We start from the raw sequence: 14,539 nt of genomic DNA, 5'->3' as shown, positions 1-14,539 counted from the left end.
TTGCTAGGGTATTCTCTAAGGAGGAAGGCTTGCTCTCCGATTTATCATTGCAGCTCACAAAATAAATTAAAATTCCCAATTGAAAAAAATATCAAATTACAGATGAAATCTTGGACAATATAAAGTGCAGAGCCACCTAAGCCTATGCAATCTTATAAACCTATATAAAGTTGGAGAAACAACTCAACATAAACATTCTGTGTCAACGGTAGCATAAAGGAGACTATTTCATCAAATATCAATCTTGCAATCAAGCTCAAAAACAAGACTTTTATGGGCTTCTTGATTTATACTTTATATATATTTAAGGCAGTGCAATCACTTTCTAAAGCCCTGGAGATAACTACCGTTGTGGAATGCAGTGACAAGATACTCCCTGTGAGTTATTCTGTAACAAGAAACCATGTGGCTATCTCTTTCAAAGCTGCACCAATTTTTTTTCAGACTGCAGATTTTTTAAAAGTACCCATATATGCTAACTCTAGCTAAATTAGCAGATAAATCCAAGTCCAATATCAACTGCAGCTCTATCAGCAATGAAAGTAAGCATTTAAACTAGAGATGGGTGAACTCTTCAGAGTCCGCCTTCAACTATCACACAAATGATTATTTTATTATTTTATTTATTTTGCATTTATATACCACTTTTTAGGCGAACCTCCCAAAGCGGTTTACAAGATACTTAAATAAAGAACAATAAGTCACACATTTACATCTTTATATGGGCCTTAGTCTCACTTCTTTCTTCTCCCCTCCCCTCAGAGCAAGATGGTCCCTGGTCACTCTGTGGTGGCAGTTGGGGGAAGGAGGGACTTCAGCTGGGAGATGGTAGCCAGATGGTGGCAGCTCATGAGCCTGTCTCTCCTCTCCTCTCCTCTCCTCTCGTCCATCCCCCCAAAACTGAGAGAATTCTCTGATCATTTGCTGGTCTAAACCCAGCCAGTTTAGAGAAGCCCTCCTTACTCTTTCCTTATCCATCTCGACAGCAGTGGGGCAGCAGAAGCAGCAGCACCTACACCATGCAGGGAAGAAGAGGCTTTTACTCTTCCCACACCCCACTGAAGTGCACCAGGAGAAAAGCAGTGGAAGTACGGCTGCGCAGGGATTGAATAACTTCTCCTCCAACTAGTGCTACCATTACCAACAGTCCCTAATGAGTAGGGATGTCCCCAGAGGCGTAACTATAGGGGGGCAGGGGGGGCATGTGCCCCGGGCGCCATCTTTTCTGGTCACGTGGGGGGCGCCGGCATGACAAAATTTTTTTTTTAATGTTTGGTTAATTTTTTGTTAATACAAATGTTTCCTGCTCAGTGCAGCAGCACTGCAGCAGTCAAGGGAGCGCGTCGGCGCCCCCTCCCCCACGAGCAGTCCCTTACGCACCGCCCACGGCCCCCCCCATTGCTTTGCTGGTGCCTGGCGACCAGTCAGTGGCCTGGCTTGGCGGAGGCGGCGGGCGCTTGTGAGGAAAAACCTAAGTATAATGTAGTATGTTGGGGGGGCAGGGGGGCGCGGGGGGGCACCATTTCAGTGCTTGCCCCGGGCGCCGTTTTCCCTAGTTACGCCTCTGGATGTCCCTTATTTCAGCCCAAAATTGTCTGTCCCTTACAGGGTGCCATTTGTCCATTATTTTTAGATAATAGCCCAGATCAAACTAGTTAGGAACATAGGAACACAGGAAGCTGCCATATACTGAGTCAGACCATTGGTCTGTCTAGCTCAGTATTGTCTTCACAGACTGGCAGCGGCTTCTCCAAGGTTGCAGGCAGGAGTATCTCTCAGCCCCATCTTGGAGAAGTCAGGGAGGGAACTTGAAACCTTCTGCTCTTCCCAGAGCGGCTTCATCCCCTGAGGGGAAGATCTTCCAGTGCTTGCACATCCAGTCTCCCACTCATATGCAACCAGGGCAGACCCTGCTTAGCTAAGGGGACAAGTCATGCTTGCTACAAGACCAGCTATCCTCTTATTTTCACTTATAATGAAATAAAGGTGATGATCATAATCAGGTGTGTGTGTGTGTGTGTGTGTGTGTGTAATTCAAAGAATTATTTTCTAGTAGACAAAATTACATCAGACCCAATTCAGCTAACCATGGTTATATCAATAAACAGAAGAGAAGCAATCTAAGTTGTAACTAGTTTAAGCTGAAAGTTGGTTAAAACACATACAGTACTACTACTCTGGCTCCTGATTACCCCTGCATACTCCCCTCCCACCCCGTGTTCCATATTCATGCAATGGAATGTTGGAAACCCGACTATGGATGTGCACGGACCGTGCAGACGCGGTCCGACGCCGGGGGAGATCGCTTTAGGGGCGGGGGGTGTACTTACCCCTCCCGCCACATCTCTCCCTCCAGCGCTCCATTTTAAAGTAAAATCTTTGGGGCGGCAGCAGTTCTCTCTGCTGCCCCTACCCCCTTGTTGCCTGCCAAACATGGAAGTAACGTCCGCGCATGCATGTACTGCTCACTTCACACATGCTGCGTGGCGCACGCACATGAGCAGCACACACATGCGCATAGTTACTTCCGCGTTTGGCAGGCAACAAGGAGGCAGGGAGGACCACTGCCATCCCAAAGATTTTACTTTAAAATGGAGCGCTGGAGGGGGGAAAGCGGCAGGAGGGATAAGTACAATCCCCCTGTCCTTAATGTGATACCCCCCCACTCCATCTTCGGACCGCCGGACCGGGCAATATGAGAACCGGTTCGCAGGCCTCCAACATGGCCTGCGGACTGGTTTGTGCACATCCCTAAACCCGACAGACCACATACACACACTTCATCCTGGTGCACTGATCCACAAAACACCAGAAGAGAGGCATGGCGAGGTTGAGATTTGAAGTCTTCCCAAAGCGTAGTGTGCTGTATTTGACCAGCACACGTTTATTCTGGAGCTATATGAAGCAGCATGTCAAAGCAATAAGAGCAGGATTTGTCAAGAACTGCCAAGTAACATAAACTCTACATGCTGCTGCCCCATGTGACAGACTGCTGAACTGCACAACCTTATCAGAACACAGAACTCTCAGGCCCCCTAGATTGACCAAACCAGCAAGGATATAAAGGCTTCCTCTTGTGAGCAAGAGATTTTGCCTCAGCATCAAGATCTTTCTGGTCCTTCTTTGTAGTCCATGTCTCCCTGCTGGGCTTTGGCTTCAACTCTTGGTTTGCTTTCTGATCCTGGCCTCAAGTTTCTCTGTTCAGCTCGACCCTTACATTGGCTTTGACTCCCACTCTGTTTGCTGATCCTAGTTAGTCTGCTCAGCACTCCTAATTTCATAAGCTGCACTATCTAGCTGCCCACAGCCCCTCTCTGACAGGGAACAGGGGAAGTGTTGCAGTCCACCTGCCACACTATGGAGGAGAGGGTGGAAGGGGAGAAAGTGTTTTATAGCTGCCTCCCTCATACACACAAGGAAATGTTACGTAGATTAACTAAAGGTTTATTCAGCAACAACTCCACTGTCTCCTTCTCCCTTTTCCTTTCTGACTCCATCCTGATGCTCTCTACAGGATCCCCACTGGGACAAACTTCTCAACACCACAACATAAATTATTCAAAAGACCTGCCTCCTCCCTGAGCAGCATAGTGCTATTGCTGCTTCTCTCTCTGCCCCATCACTGAAAAGATCTGTAAGGAAAGGTTGCAAGGATGATGGGGAGGAGGTAGAGAATTTATTTGTCCTCTCCAAACAATTGAGGCTTGGGAAGTTCACCTCTTCTTTTTTCTTCTTCTTTCTTTCTTCTTCTTGGGAGAGGGGGAGAATGCTTTTCTTGGAATTATCCAAGAAATAATTCCAAGACCAAGAATTATTTAAGAACAAGCTCAAAGAACTTTGCCAAAATCTCTAATTTTTACTGTTCAGGTTTAGAGTTGTTTCTGCAAACTCAAGTCCCTGGATTACATAATTTCCATACACTGCTGCTTTCCTTCCTTCCAGAATTGAACAGGTAGAGGAGATGAAGTGGTGTCAATGGCCACAATCCCCAGAAAGGAAGGCAAGTATTGCACCCCACCAGCTGTGCTACTGAGTGCAGCTGTTTTATTTTCTCCATAGAAATGAATGGCAGCCACTCATTTCTCTGGAAGAAAAACAGACCACTGCTTTGTGGAGCCCCTGGTGGCTCAGTGGTAAAACTGCCACCCTGTAACCAGAAGGTTACAAGTTCGATCCTGACCAGGGGCTCAAGGTTGACTCAGCCTTCCATCCTTCCGAGGTCGGTAAAATGAGTACCCAGAATGTTGGGGGCAATATGCTAAAAAAATCATTGTAAACCGCTTAGAGAGCTCCGGCTATAGAGCAGTATATAAATGTAAGTGCTATTGCTATTGCTATTGTTGGGGGGGGGGGGGTAAGAAGAGATCCCAGTGACTAGGAGAAGGCTTGATCCCATCTTGGCATTCCTTTTTATTACAGCTTTTATCCTGCACTGATGGAACAAGCTGTTTTATTTCTGCTAGAGAAAGCCAATCAGGAGGGCTACTGAGATAAATCCAAAGGTTGTCTGTCTTCCTTAACACTAGGATCAGGCTCTTTTTAAAATTATTATTTCTTCTTTACACAGTCAGACAGGTGTTATTGACTGGTTTGTTTTATCCAGACATCGAGTCCTTCCCAAGGACCTGGGATGGCTGGATTTTATTGTCAATGGTTATAGATATCGTCGCAGAATATAGGCTGTTCCCAGTAAAGCTGCTTTTTGTAATTGGCTGGTGGTGATTTCTGTGGCCCCTATGGTGTTGAGGTGCTCTTTTGGAACTGCACCCAGGGCGCCAATTACCACTGGGATTATTTTGGTCTTCTTCTGCCACAGCCTTTCAATTTCAGTTTGTAGATCTTTGTATTTGGTGATTTTTTCTATTTCTTTTTCTTCTATTCTGCTATCCCCTGGTATTGCTATGTCGATTATTTTGACTTGTTTTTCTTTCTTCTCGACTACAGTGATATCTGGTGTATTGTGTGGCAGATGTTTGTCTGTTTGTAGTCGGAAGTCCCATAATATTTTTACATCTTCATTTTCTTCAACTTTTTCAATTTTATGGTCCCACCAATTCTTGGCTACAGGTAGCTTGTATTTTTTGCAGATGTTCCAGTGTATCATCCCTGCTACCTTGTCATGCCTTTGTTTGTAGTCAGTCTGTGCGATCTTCTTACAACAGCTGATCAGGTGGTCCACTGTTTCATCTGCTTCTTTACAAAGGTGGCACTTGCTGTTTGTTGTGGATTTTTTGACTTTTGCTCTTATTGCATTTGTTCTTAGTGCCTGTTCTTGTGCAGCCAGTATTAAACCCTCTGTTTCTTTCTTCAAGTTGCCATTCTTAAGCCATTGCCAGGTCTTGCTGATGTCTGATATTGTGTAAATATATTATATTGTGTAAATATTGACCATGCAGGGGCTTATTTCTCCATTTTTCTGCTCGGTTCTGGACTTGTTCTTTCTTGTAGGCCTGCTTTGTTTCATTGGTGTTGAATAGTTTCGCATTCTTGACATTTGAAGTACATCTTCTTCACTGCCCCTTATATATTCTTCAAGGCCTCTTCTTGGCCTCTTCTAATTATTATTATTACTACTACTACTACTACTACATTTATATCCCACTCTTCCTCCAAGGAGCCCAGAGTGGTGTACTACATACTTGAGTTTCTCTTTCACAACAACCCTGTGAAGTAGGTTAGGCTGAGAGCGAAGTGACTGGCCCAGAGTCACCCAGCTAGTATCATGGCTGAATGGGGATTTGAACTCAGGTCTCCCCGGTCCTAGTCCAGCACTCTAACCACTACACCACGCTGGCTCTTACTCTGTGCTCCAAGGGCAACCTACAAGTTCCATCAGACAGAAAAAAGTGATTGTTCTCAGGAAACTATTGGGATGGGAGGCAAAGACTGCAAGGTGCAACACTGTGCTTTCTGCCACAGAAATGGATAGGCTTCAATTACTTTTATGGCAGAAATAACAGGCTTAATGAGTAGGCTGGGCTGCACCTTGAGACAGGAACTACCCTACACAAACACACGGGGGGGGTTGTTCTTCAAGTGCTACAATCTGTGTGAAAGAGCAAGGTCATCAATGATTCTCCCCATGGCAATGTCACCCCTGCTCATCCCAATCTTTCAGTTCTGAAACAGACCATGCATCTGATGAAATGTGGTTGGCTTTCCAAATCCAGCACTAAAAGTCACTCACCAGCATCCAGACTAAATTACTCATGTCTGAGTAGCTCCATTGAAATTATGAGAGGTTAGTCATGGGCATAACTTATCTAATTAATTTCAAACCAAGTAATTTAGTCTGGATGTCAGCCAGTGCATAGGGTATATTATTTATATGATCAAATGAGGACTGCCCGGAAAGCACTCTAAAAATCATATTTTAAGACAACTGTAAAATCCAGGAGGGATATACCAAATGTTTTCGCAAAGTTTCCATTCATCCTCCTCAAGCTCTTGGATATCCATAGAAGATCCACAGAGTGCCTCTGATACTCTTGCTTTTCTGAACAATTTATGTGCATGTGGCAGTCTTTCTTGTCCCCTGAGAAAAGGCACCTCAGTGCTAAAAGGCACCTCAGTGCTACAAGGCACTGATGTCCCTCACAGAAGCAGGCTGTTACTTGTTGTGGATGAACGTGTTTTTCCAGAATGTAACCCATAAAGTACTGACAAACATTTTCAGCCTGATACACAGTCGCATGTCCATCCAAGCTCTGTTTTACCTCCTCTCCACTTCGACTGGGCAAGAGTTTATACATCCAGCCACCCATAACCTTTTCGCTCTGACTGGAACCATCATCTGATTGGAACTACCATCTGGCTCCTTCTCACCCTTCCCTGAAAAAGTCATGGGGTGTGGGGTTTTTTGCCAGAAATATATCCCTGAGAATCAGACAGTCTTCGGGGATATATTTCGGGCAAAGAACAAGGCTTTTGCAGGGAGGGAACCGAAACAGAAATTGCTTCCCCACTCGCTCCTTGCGCACTGACCTGCACAGCCAGCCTTCAGTGCAGCTAGTGTCTTGGCACCCTCTGAGGACAGAGTTCTTTCTCTGCCCTTCTAATGTTGCAGGGCATGTGGCCACTGCTATGGGGGAGATCTATAGGCATTATAGTTTATCTTTGAACAATGCAGGGACACATTCCTGTGGACTCTAGGAACACATTCCTAACACATTCCTGTGTTCACAACAGCTGGAAAACATGAAAGTTGTAATTGTATCTGGATGTACAGAGTCACATCTTTTCTCTTCTACGGCATAGTTAGAGTGCATCACATGAAAAAAGGTCAAGATGTCTATAGCACCCTTAGTTCACAAGATAACTTCAGTGTCCCTAGTGTTTAATTGCAAATGTTGCACTGTGTATTTGCGTAACATACTTGCAACGCTAGTCTAAGATCCCAGGGTGGCCACTCTCCTGAGTCTCCACCCAATCCTAAGTCCTGGAACTGAAGTGTGTGATATAGAAACAGAACTTGGAGCTCCGGGATCCTAAAAATGGCAAATGAAGAAAAGCATTCGGTCTCTGAAAGGAGAAGGTCATTCATTTTAACATACAGTAGTATAATCCCATTAACTTCTAATAGAAAAAGAAATTACACGGGCTGCTATATAGTGAAAATTAAATACAAATTAGGAGCAAACACAGCCTTGCTTTAAAAAAAAAAATCATTGTACAATTTCCTTAATGCTTGCACAATTTAGATGAACAATTTTCATTCATTCACACAGTTTATTATAAATATAAAACAAGGCACCCCTTAAGCATTTTTAGTAACAAATTAAACATTTACGTTTTTTAGTGTGCAGAGAGGCTTAGCATTCACGCAGCTTCAAAACCGAAGTACAGCCTCAAGGGAAGCCTCTCCGCTGACAAATTAATACCTTAGAGAATAGAGCTGAATAGTGGCAATGAACTCATTTGTTCCCCCAATAATGAAGAATGACTCTTTCTTTACCACATCTGTGACTGTTGCTATGGTGACCCAGACTTACCTCATTGCTTCTCGAAGTGCTCCTCGCTCACCAAGAGTCGTGTGCTTGATGTCATCAAAATTATTTTCCAGCTTCTTGCACGTCTGAATTAAAACAAAAAACAGGAGAATCCACATTAAAAAGCGGAATTTCCCAAGTTGGGTAAAGCCCCTTTTCTAGTTGGATAAATTGCTCACATTGACTCCCAGTGCAAACATAACTGATTATATTGATTACATATTCACACAAATTACTCATTTTTGCTTTTAATTGCATAGGAGTAATTAAAAATGACACTGTGAACTCAGCAACAAAGTACGCATGAAGCTTATGATATGGTTGCCATGGCAATCCTCTTATCAACATTCCATAATGTGGGAGATAAAAATTTCCTCCTATCTGCTTTGCTCCCCCCACCAATAAGGTAGAACAAATGTGTGTTATCTTGTTCACAGTACGTGTAACTGTGAAGGAGGCACCATCAGACAGATCCACTAAAGTTATATACATTTAGTACACAGAAAGGGTGTATATGAATATAATGAAAAGTGTTTTAAAGACATAGGAAAAACAGGGGTACAGGATTGATGGAATGAAAAATCCAAACTTCAGTAGTTTCAAAGTCTTATGGCTTACCTGAAAAGCTGATATGCCAAACTAATTAACCTTAAAAACAAACAAACAACTAAATACTAAATTCATGGCCTATCTGGTATGAGACTCTGCACACTGCTGCACCTTGAGGCATCTTGCTGTACTGCAGCAGGCTTTTACATCTTTATGTCCTGGGCAAGCCCCAACCTGTAGGGTCAATCTTCAATTTACCTTGCAACAGGAAGAAGATAAGCAGCTTCCTGTCTGTGGCAGGCCTTGCCAGTATCACAGCTTCCTTGTTTTTACTTGGGTTACTCATTGACCTGTCTACTTGGCTTCTTCGACCTCAGCATGTTCTTGACCGCTAGAAATCAGTTAACTCCGATTTCTGGGTCTGCTTGGCTCGACCTCTAGCACATTCCTGATAGTTGGCTGCCAGTTTAATCTCTGATCCCTGACTGGTACCTGGCTTTCCTGGTCCTGGTTTTGAGCCTTGTGCCACCTAGCAACAGCTGCCCATGGCTCAAGCCCTAACAACTAGGGGTGTGCAATTCGGATTTTCTGTGTTTCGATTTGTAACTAATCGAAACAGCCCTGATTCGATTTGGATCCGAATCTGACCCATCCAAATCACCCCAAATTTGATTCGGATCCGAATCGCGGCTGATCCGAATCGAATCGATTCAGGTTTTGGATCTGTCCTATTAATTTCCCCAGATTCCCAGCTTTCATTTTTTTAAAAAAGCTAAGCTCTAGCCCTTTTAGAAGTGGAGTTATGGAGCAAAATGTGTGGTCACTATTTTTTAAGTGTTTGGATTCTTTGGTGTATAATAACTTTCACTCAATGAATCCTTATGAGGATTCATTACACACCTTACGCAGAGGAATTGGACAAAGGGCTGGTTTTTGGTGAATTGTTGAAGGTTTAGTGTCTTTGAGGCAGATTTGGGGCATAAAGTGGGATCTGGGGTGGAAGAGTGTGGTGAGGTGGTAGTGCCTAATGGGTGGAGGCTACCACCCTAATAATAATAATAATAATAATAATTATTATTATTATTATTATTATTATTATTATTATTATTATTACATTTATAGCCCGCTCTTCCTCCAAGGAGCCCAGAGCAGTGTACTACATACTTGAGTTTCTCTTTCACAACAACCCTGTGAAGTAGGTTAGGCTGAGAGAGAAGTGACTGGCCCAGAGTCACCCAGCTAGTTTCATGGCTGAATGGGAATTTGAACTCAGGTCTCCCCGGTCCTAGTCCAGCACTCTAACCACTACACCACACTGGCTCTCTAATTGCAGAGGGATTGGGCAAAGGGCTAGTTTTTGGTGAATAGTTGAAGGTTTAGAGTCTTTGAGGAAGATTTGGGGCATAAAGTGGGATCTGGGGTGGAAGAGTGTGGTGAAGTGGTAGTGCCTAATGGGTGTTGGCTACCACCCAAATTGCAGAGGGATTGGGCAAAGGGCTGGTTTTTGGTGAATAGTTGAAGTTTACTCATCTTTAAGGTTTTTCCCTATAAGGTATAATGGAGGTTTCAGCAGCCCCATAAGTGCACTTGGAGGGCGCTGGGGTGGCCCAGAGTGAGTGGTGGTGTAGTGCACATAGGGTGCCAGCCACTCCCATGGGGTTGCTAACCCATGGGGTACAGGGTTCTGTTTTTTCTGAGGTGGTCTGAGTGTAGATTCTATGGTAGCAAATGAGAGTGGATTCATGGTTTGTATTGAAAATCTCATTCAAGAAGAAAGAAGGGAACAGCTTGGGTGGGGCACTGACTGTGCTGTCTTTGCTTCTGCCCCACCTTTCCTCAGGTGTGTAGGATCTCCTTGGGCTGTTGCTGCTGCTGTGGCTGGGGGCTCTGCTGCTATATAGGGCAGGCTGGCCCAAGGGCTCTCGTCCTTGTGGCTCTCAGCCATGAGGCGAACTGTCTGGGGCCTAGAAGACCTTTCTCCTTCTGTCCTGAAGATCCTTCTTCCTGCAATCAAGAAACCAGCAAGAGATTGCACAAGTCTGGTTCTGGTTTTTATTAAGTCAAGAAGCTGTGGTGGGTTAGTCTGGGGAGATGTGTCTGAGAGAGCGAAAAAGTGGGTATGGAGTGGGGGCAGCAATATCACAGGTAGCGGGCAGAGGGAGGTATGGCGGTGGGAGTTGGGCAGGCCGTTACAGGGGGAAACGGTCCAGGCAATTGAGGCCTGTTCCTTTTTCCGGCCCTTCTCCCAACCCTCTGACCCCAGGGAGCTCTGAGAACACTCCCTCAAGGATTAGGGTGCTGCTGCTGAATGCCAGGTCAGTTAATGCAAAAACTTCTCTCATCCACAATTTGATTGTGGATGAACGTGCTGACCTGGTATGTGTGACGGAGACCTGGTTGGATGAGCTGGGCAGAGTTGGTCTCTCTCAGCTCTGTCCTCCAGGTTTCCAGATCGTGCAGCAGCCCCACCTCAAGGGTCGGGGAGGAGGCGTTGCAGTCATCTTTCGAGAGACTCTTCCCGTTTCCAGGTGCCCGGTCAGGCAATCTCAGAATTTTGAGTGTTTGTCCTTGAGGGTGGGCCTCAGAGATAGGCTGGGGATTCTGCTGGTGTTCCAACCACCCCGCTGCACTTCAGTCTCCCTACCTGAGCTGGGGGGGTGGTCTCTGAGGTGGCCTTGGGTTCCCCCAGGCTTATTGTTTTGGGGGATTTCAATGTCCATGCTGAGGCCCCCCTAGTGGGTGCGGCTCAGGATTTCATGGTCTCCATGGCAACCATGGGCCTGTCTCAATTGGTATCGGGCCCTACCCACGTGGCGGGACGCACTCTGGATCTGGTCTTTGCCGACCAGGAAATAAATGGAGCTGGGGGAATTTGAGAACACTCCCTTGTCATGGACAGATCATCATCTGGTGGGGTTTAGTTTGACTGCTCCGTCTGCCCTCTGCAGGGGTGGTGGGCTGATTAGGATGGTCCGCCCCCAGAGGCTTATGGATCCACTTGGATTCCAGATGGCCCTCAGGGAGTTTCCAGTGTTGAGAGCTGGTGACCCTGTCGAGGCCCTGGTTGATCTCTGGAATGGACAGATGGCCCGGGCTGTTGACACAGTTGCTCCTAAACGCCCTCTCCAGCTTGGTGGAGCCCAATTTGCTCCTTGGTTTTCCTCGGAGCTTAGGGTGATGAAGCAACTCGGGCGACGGCTGGAACGACACTGGAGAAAGAGTCATCACGAATCTGACCGAACACGGGCTAGAGCCCATTTTAGGGACTACTCCGTGGCAGTGGGGGTGGCGAAGAAATGCTTTTTCTCCGCCTCATTGCGTCTGCTCAGTGCAGACAAACAGAGCTGTTTCGTGTGGCAAAAACCTTGCTCCACACATCCCCCCAGACAATGGGGGAGGAGTCATCTACAGCTCTTTGTGATCAGTTTGCCTGTCACTTTGTAGATAAAGTCGCTCGCATCCGTGCTGACCTGGACTCCAGAGTTTTGGCAGTTCCGGCAGACATGCCTCTGGTACCATCTGGTCCCGTTGTGTTGGATTCTTTTCGGTTGGTGCGGCCTGAGGATGTGGACAAGATACTGGGCAGTGTGCGGGCGACTTCGTGCGCTCTTGACCTTTGCCCTTCATGGCTAATAAAAGCTACCAGGGAGGGGACAGGCAGATGGCTGGAAGTGTTTGTTAATGCTTCATTAAGGGAGGGCAGGATGCCATCATGCCTCAAGGAGGCGGTGGTAAGACCACTATTTAAAAAGCCCTCCCTTGATCCCTCCAACCTGGATAACTATAGACCTGGGTCTAACCTCCCCTTTTTGGGCAAGGTGATGGAGCGTGTGGTGGCGTCCCAGCTGCAGAGGGTCTTGGATGATACGGATTATCTGGACCCTTCTCAATCTGGCTTCTGCCCCGGGTATTGGACTGAGACTGCCTTAGTCGCTCTAGTGGATGACCTACGCCAGGAACTAGACAGGGGGAGTGCGTCCCTGTTGGTTCTGCTGGACCTCTCGGCGGCGTTCAATACCATTGACCATGGTATCCTTCTGGGCCGCCTCTCGAATATGGGAATCGGAGGCACTGTGTTGCAGTGGTTCTGGTCCTTTCTTGGGGGGAGGGTCCAGAAGGTGGTGCTGGGAGACTACTGCTCGGCCCTGTGGCCGTTGGCCTGTGGGGTCCCGCAGGGATCGGTCTTGTCCCCCATGCTGTTTAACATCTACATGAAACGACTGAGAGAGGTCATCCGGGGACTTGGACTGAGTTGTCAGCAATATGCAGATGACACTCAGCTCTATCTCTCCTTGTCATATGATCCTAGGGAGGCGGTGGATGTCCTGAATCGGGGGCTGGAGGCAGTGATGGGCTGGATGTGGGCTAATAAACTGAATGTGAATCCGGATAAGACGGAGGTGCTGTTGGTCAGTAGGAGAGCCAATCGGGATGAGGAGATTTTACCGGTTCTGGATGGGGTTGCACTCCCCTTGAAGGAGCAAGTACGCAGCTTGGGGGTACTACTGGAAACGGCTCTGTTTTTGGAAGCTCAGGTGGAGGCGGTGGCCAGGGGTGCCTTTGCACAGCTTCGGCTAGTGCGCCAGCTGCGTCCCTTTCTCGAGAAGGCAGATCTGGCCACAGTTACCCATGCCTTAGTCACGTCGTGGCTGGATTACTGTAACGCGCTCTAAGTGGGGCTGCCCTTGAAGAATATCCGGAAACTGCAGCTAGTGCAAAATGCGGCAGCGAGGGTTTTATCCGGAGCTGCCCGTTGGGAACATATCACCCCCATTTTGAAAGAGTTGCACTAGCTACCGGTTCATTTCTGGGTCCAATTCAAGGTGCTGGTTTTGACCTTTAAAGCCCTAAACGGTTTGGGCCCAGGGTATTTGAGGGACCGCCTGCTCCCAAGGGTTGCTGCCCGCTTGACGAGGACATCTGAGGGGACCCTGCTCCGGGTGCCGACAATGAGAGAGGCCCGGCTGTCGTGTACTCGGGACAGGGCCTTCTCTGTTGCTGCTCCCAGACTTTGGAATGCTCTCCCAGTGGCCATTCACTCCTCAGACTCCATCACGGCTTTTAGAAAGCTTGTTAAAACTTGGCTTTTTACCCAGGCTTTTACATAATCGTTTTTACTGCTGCTTCTCTGTGTTTTTATCTGTTGTATTGTTTTTATGCCTGTATTTTATATGTTTTTATATTTTTATTTAGCTTGATGTTTTATTACCTTTTTATTGTATGTTTTAACTTTTGTAAAAACCACCTTGGGGTTGTCTTTTAACGAAAGGCGGTAAATAAATAAATAAATAAATAAATAAATAAATAAATAAATAAATAAACAAACAAACAAGTTTGCTGCCAGAAAATCTACACTCAGAACACCTCAGAAACAACAGAACCCTGAACCTCATGGGCTAGAAACCCATGGGGGTGGCTGGCACCCTCTGTTCACTACACTACCACTCACTCTGGGCCACCCCAGCACCCCCCAAGTGCAGTTATGGGGCTGCTGAAACCTATATGATTTCCTATGGAAAACTTCAACAATTCACCAAAAACCAGCCCTTTGTCCAATCCCTCTGCAATTTGTGTGGTAGCCTCTACCCATTAAGCACTTAACTTAAACTGAGTAGTACCTCACTGCCTTGTGGGTGGGAGTGGCATGTAGTTGGCACATGGCAGTTGACAATTGGCACTGTCTAAAAGACAGTCAAAATGAATAGAAGAAATGAAGGTGTGTAATGAATCCTCATAAGGATTCATTGAGTGAAAGTTATTATACACCAAAGAATCCAAACACTTAAAAAATAGTGACCACAGATTTTGCTCCATAACTCCACTTCTATAAGGGCTAGAGCTTAGCTTTTTAAAAAAAATGAAAGCTGGGAATCTGGGGAAATTAATAGGACAGATCCAAAACCTGAATCGATTCAAATCGAATCAGCCGCAATTTGATTTGTACTCGAATCTAGCCAATGGACCACAGGGGTGATTCATTTTGTCTCCGAATCACCCGAATC

The 14,539-nt window shown here is 46.2% G+C and overlaps 1 protein-coding gene across 22 annotated transcripts in view; it reads right to left on the bottom strand.

Moving 5' to 3' along the window:
- Window positions 1–14,539, bottom strand: part of DPYD (dihydropyrimidine dehydrogenase) — a 773,239-nt gene that overhangs the window by 640,322 nt on the left and 118,378 nt on the right. For 21 of the 22 annotated variants that reach the window (XM_053242814.1, XM_053242808.1, XM_053242809.1 and 18 more), the window contains one exon: window positions 7,992–8,074. In XM_053242814.1, coding sequence (XP_053098789.1) covers window positions 7,992–7,996 — 5 coding nt within the window. In that variant the 5' untranslated portion in view covers window positions 7,997–8,074. Of the gene's footprint in view, window positions 1–7,991; window positions 8,075–8,167; window positions 8,306–14,539 lie in introns of those variants that run through there. The other variant, XM_053242812.1, reaches the window with a different exon arrangement.

This window comes from Hemicordylus capensis, chromosome 4, assembly GCF_027244095.1.
Source record: "Hemicordylus capensis ecotype Gifberg chromosome 4, rHemCap1.1.pri, whole genome shotgun sequence".
Taxonomy (NCBI): Eukaryota; Metazoa; Chordata; class Lepidosauria; order Squamata; family Cordylidae; genus Hemicordylus; species Hemicordylus capensis.
The sequence above is the reverse complement of the archived record's forward strand: the minus strand, read 5'-3'. Positions and strand labels throughout refer to the sequence as shown.